Here is a 5,198-nt window from a genome sequence, read left to right as displayed (position 1 = left end):
CAGAGGCTGTCTTGAAGTAATGTTTCATTGAGGCACAAAGTGCTTGCTGCATTGTGCTAGTGAACCTGTTTATAGTACTTGTTAGATGGCTTGAAGTTTTTGTATTCTGAAGTTAATATGTATTCATGGCATTATAATTTGCATAAAAATCATAGGTGTGGAAGACTGCTTGTGGCGTGTGGCTTCAGTATTTTTTATTATTATTATTTTTTTTTTTTACAGCATCGTCTTTGAATGCATTTCTTTTGAGTGCCACTTTCCGACCTGCTGACATGAGCGTTTCTTTGCAATTGCTTCTTCAGCATGGGGCCATATTGTATATATTAGTGTTCTTTGCTCATGCTGCTTTTGCCACCCACATTGCATGGCTTACGTGGATTTTGCTGAAGTCTCTTTATAGCACTCCTCATTTTTGCATGCGAGTCACCTTCTATTGTCATATGTGGCATATGATCATATGTGATTCCAAGGCACTGACTTGTGGAGCCCTGCAGGGGTGCTTTTTGTGGGACAAAGAATGGAGAAATGGGTGAGGGTAAGTAGAAGTGTGTCCACATTAACGCCAGGCAAGAGGAAGAGGCAATGCAACCACTGCCTAACACCTGAAACTTCATTGGAACATACCCAAGACTTCAATCCAGTGACATTCATGGCAGGGGTAAGAGACCAGAAGGTCAAAATAAACAGAGGAGGATTATATATGTTTGTGCAAAGGATGCCACGAGAGGCAGCACGTGGACTCCAGAGCTCTTTATGACGGTTCCTTAATTTGATAAGAAATGTAGAGGTCTTGCTGGCACGCTTCAGCACACATTTAAGTTCGAATATAGGGATGTATCGGCATTTATTTTTTGAATAAGCCGAATGAGCAGAGTTCAGCTTAGAGGTATTGAGAAAAAGGCAAAAGTTTGTTAGCCACAGCAGCAGTAGCGCCGTGAAAGCTGCTGTGCAGCATGCTTTATATGCTTATTTGGCCCATTTCTTCTTTTATAGCTTTTGCAAAAGAGAGATTTGTGGATGTACCTACCATTGTAGTTAAATTTTATTTAGTTTGTTCCTGGATTCGGCTCATTAAAAAAAAAACGCCTTTTGTATGTTCAGTATACTGTTGTATATGGCTTTCTTGTACCGAACACTAGAAGAAATTAACATGCTTACTTTTCTATAGAAAATGTATTAACAATGTGGCTCTCCTTATCTGCAGTGCTACATGTTCTCTTCCAGATAGCTAACTATGCCTCATGTTAAGGAACTTTTTCAATTTCATTGTGAACATTGTTTGAAAACAGACCATTTGGAATGATTTGAGTACATTTGCAATATGAATGCTTGCATGCTATTGTTTAAGAGAAAATAATGGGAAGACAGCATGTGTATCAGCATTTAGCTTTTAGATGTGATAGAGAAACAAGTGTTGAGGCTACTGACTTCCATATTTCGATTTGGCCCAGTTCTGTGTTCTGAGCGATATTTTGTTATTAGCGAACTGGCTGTCTGTGGCAGAGGCCATTATTTTGAGGCTAATTATAATTTCGTGATCGTTTTGTTGCAGTAACGATATACACACTCCGGCACAAGTTGTTGCAAATGGCACATTAACCAAAGCTGAAAGCACTGCTTCATTGATGCAGGGCTTTTAATTTGCATTTTTTCTTTTATTTTGAAATGACGACAGTCAGGTTGACATAATAAAATGCTTGTAGTTGGGTAGTATTTTTTTTTTGCACATTAATAAAACCTGAAACATAACAAGCTCCCTTGCTGACCTGCAGTGTTTGCTGCTGAATCTTTATGCATATACTTGAGCCATAATAGTATGTGCTGAGTAAATTTCATGTTTCTTATGTGCAGACAGAGCCCTTTTGGCATGGTCCTCTCCTGAATTCTGCATTGTACACACTCTACTCCTAATGCACCTGTTAATGTTGAGATGGAAACTTAGATTAAGAAAACTCCACACTAGTTATTGCTGTCTGTGAAGCAATTGCATTGCACATATTTCAAGTCCACTGCTCTGTGGTTCGTGCTTTTCTTTTTCTTTTTTCTTGTTTTGTATTCCATATTCTTGAATTAAGTAGTGCTGTTAGAATTAAATTACTGATTTGTCTGCCTAGCAGCAGTTAGATTGGTTGGTCAGATGGTAAAATAAAATGAACCTATTCTTCAAGCTCTGTCAGGTGTATAGAAAGACCCTGTGTTGTTCGAGTAAATTGAGATATTTTTTTCTTTTCTTGTTGCAGTGCTGGTCCTTAGTACACTGCCCGCAATGTGTGGAATCATCGAGCAGTTAGCAGCAAAGTGGTCAAATGGTGAAGTGCAGTACGCCTTTCACCAGGAACTATTCCATCTTGGACCAGTATTGTGTGCTGCTGTGTTCACGAGGCTTAACACTTCTCTGGATGTAGAGGTTTTTTCATTTTGTGTAGTGCATGACTGTATTTTGGGGTGATGTCATGCTGTGTCAGCTCCAGCATCTACAATTCTTCCAATATTGATACATGATACCTTTGTACTAGGGTGCTACGTCATTTACTGTGGAGTCATTTACGGAGTCGCTTAGGAATTCGTAACAATTGTGCAGCATTCAACATTTTCTTTTTTTTTTTTTTTCCCAGTGCTTATTTTGACGCCAGGCGTCGTCTAATATTGTATAATGTTGTTTCTTTTCGTCATTCATTTTTTTCGGTATTGTGTGCTGAGTTGCGTGTACCTCAGGGAGGTTTTCTTTTTGTCAAAGTGTATTTTACACCCACTCCTGCTTAAGGCTTTGCAATAAAGCCAGCAGTCTTCTGTAAATAAATAAATAAAATAGAACAGATGCTGGATGCATGCAAGATCTGTTTTTGCATTGGTGGCATTCTTGTTAGTTTAGTGATTTCTAAGTGCTTTACGTTGGTTCTTCAGGTGTACGCCCTATGCCGTGTGGACCTGCATAAAAGCTCTACTTGGCACGACAGTTGAAGTTTTACAATGTCTTGAGAGGGCTGCATCGTGCATGATTGGCATGAAACCTTCTCGTAGCTGCTCAGACATGCAACATCCTTTTGTGTCTGTCCTCTTAAAAATTTCTAGCCGAGCCACTTTTGAAAGGCACCATTTAAATGCTGAACGAGAATATGCACATGCTGTTGACTGTCATTCAGTAATGTGCGCAAAAATCCGCAAACTGTAGCCCTCTCAGCATGCCTATGTCTAAGGCAACAAAGCGAAGCAAGACTTAGCAGCATTGTTATTCATTTTACTCTTATGAGTGTGCATTAGGATGTTCAAATGTATGGAGGAGTTATTTAATTTCTGCTTCTTTACTACACTGGCACACCTCTCATTTAGTAATTATTCTTCCTCCGCCACCTTACGCATTGTCTCATTGTCGTTTTTTGGCCGATGTCGGGTGCTATCAAGCAAAAGTTTGCACCCGGTTTTTACCCTGGCATAGATGAAGTGAAGGAAACAGTTTCCTGTCTGTGGCATTGCGCTGTTTGCTGCAATATGTTCTGGACGAGATATATGTCCTGTGCAATGCCAACTCAAGGAGGTCAGAATTAATCTCTCGCCGTTCAGTATGGTGTTCCTTGAGCCACTTTAAAATGTTAAACCCGCCACATAATAATATATATTGCAAGTAGTAATATGAGCATGTATTTGTGTGTTTAGAGTTTATTCGGCCTTAGGTGGTGTTTATGTCTCTCAGTTCTACCGAGAGGCAGCAGTGATAGTTAATTTAGATGTTGAGCATTATGTACTTCCTTTGTATGTTGTAGGCCATCCCTTGCTACATGTACCCATGCTTTTTATTTCTAAAAGGGTAGTGTGTGCATATGTTCGGGATGTTCAATTAACCTTTCACCTTATATTTCAATGTAATGGCAGAATTTGTGACAGCTGTGGCTTGGATGGTTTAATGCTCTGGATGTAGAGGTTTTTTCATTTTGTATAGTGCATGACTGTATTTTGGGGTGATGTCATGCTGTGTCAGCTCCAGCATCTACAATTCTTCCAATATTGATACATGATACCTTTGTACTAGGGTGCTACGTTCATTCTAAATTGCTCGGCACCGCTGAGAGGTTAGAATCAACACTCATTAAAGGTAGCATTGTTGTGTGATGCCAGCCATTGTGTCATGAACTTTTTTGTGATAGTGATGCTTTCTCTTTTCCGCATTTTTTGTTGTTTTCATCTGTGTAAATTGCAACAGTGGTTGCCACTAGTGGTCTTGGTTACCAGTTTGTAACTCTGCTATGCAATGAGCAGCTGGAAATTGTATGAAGTTGTTGGTAGCCGGGGACTTCCACTCATTACTCATAAGACGAATTGGGCCCCACTAGTTGGTTCTGACTGTTAACTTGCAGTTATATAAGTGTTGAAAGAAAAACAAAGGGCGAGCAGCTAGAGATCTCTAACTGTAAGGCCAGGGCATAGTGTGACGTAGTGCTAGTTGCTGAAGAAGCGTGTTAGGGGCCAGTTGTTAAGCTGCCTGACCCTCGGGCGATTTCTCTTTCTCGCAGAAGTCGTGAGCCGAGCGCAAGCGGCGCGTGCTGCCGCCATTGCCATAGCGTCGTGCCCCGACGCGCGCGAGTGCCCCCTCTGCAGCTACGTGGCTACGACGCGGTCCTCACTGGTAATCCACATGCGCAAGCACACTGGAGAGCGGCCCTATCGGTGCCACCTGTGTCCGGCTGCTTTTGCCAAGAGCAGTGACCGCAGTCGGCACTTCCGCACTCACCAGATCCACAAGCCTTTTGGCTGCAGCAGTTGCGGCAAGTCCTTTGCTCAGAAGGTGACGCTGGCCACCCACCGCTGCATGCCCTCCTCGGGCGGTGTGGGCTTCAGGTGTCAGGCCTGCTCGCAGCTGTTTGCCAATTCCTTTTGCCTGAAGGAGCATGCAGGCAAGTGTAAGGTTCTCGCGGCTGTGTCGGAGCTTTCATTGGGCTTACCGCAGGTTCAGAAGTTGAAGGTAAAGTGATGCCATGAATGACTCTAGCGGCTGGGGAGTGTTTTGGCTGAATGTATTTCTTATCAGCAAGTAGGGTGGGGTCTGCATGGATGAGCCCAACCTGCCTTTCTCACATAGCCACTCAGTGCACGTGCACCTCTCCTTCTCTGCCCTTCCCCGAGCTCTGCTGGTGAAACCTAGCATGCACCTTGCATGCGCTGGTTGTGTGGCTACAGGTGGAAGTAACAGATGGCGACAGCTG

At 42.5% G+C, this 5,198-nt stretch overlaps 1 protein-coding gene across 1 annotated transcript; it reads left to right on the top strand.

The window, feature by feature from the left end:
- The first annotated feature begins 525 nt into the window (after positions 1-525).
- Positions 526-4,966, top strand: LOC146179135 (uncharacterized). Its single transcript, XM_084580126.1, has 3 exons — positions 526-535; positions 2,241-2,356; positions 4,439-4,966. The coding sequence occupies exons 1-3, from the start codon at positions 526-528 to the stop codon at positions 4,964-4,966; spliced, it is 654 nt and encodes a 217-aa protein (XP_084436252.1).
- The last annotated feature ends 232 nt before the right edge of the window (positions 4,967-5,198 follow it).

The sequence above is a fragment of the Amblyomma maculatum genome, chromosome 9, assembly GCF_055883805.1.
Source record: "Amblyomma maculatum isolate TAMU_Amacu chromosome 9, ASM5588380v1, whole genome shotgun sequence".
NCBI classification, from domain to species: domain Eukaryota; kingdom Metazoa; phylum Arthropoda; class Arachnida; order Ixodida; family Ixodidae; genus Amblyomma; species Amblyomma maculatum.
This window is presented reverse-complemented; position numbering and strand designations above follow the sequence as displayed.

Coding starts and splice junctions, on each gene's coding strand:
- LOC146179135 (XM_084580126.1), top strand. Junction 2,357..4,438: donor AACTATTCCATCTTGGACCA/GTATTGTGTGCT, acceptor ACGTAGTGCTAG/TTGCTGAAGAAGCGTGTTAG.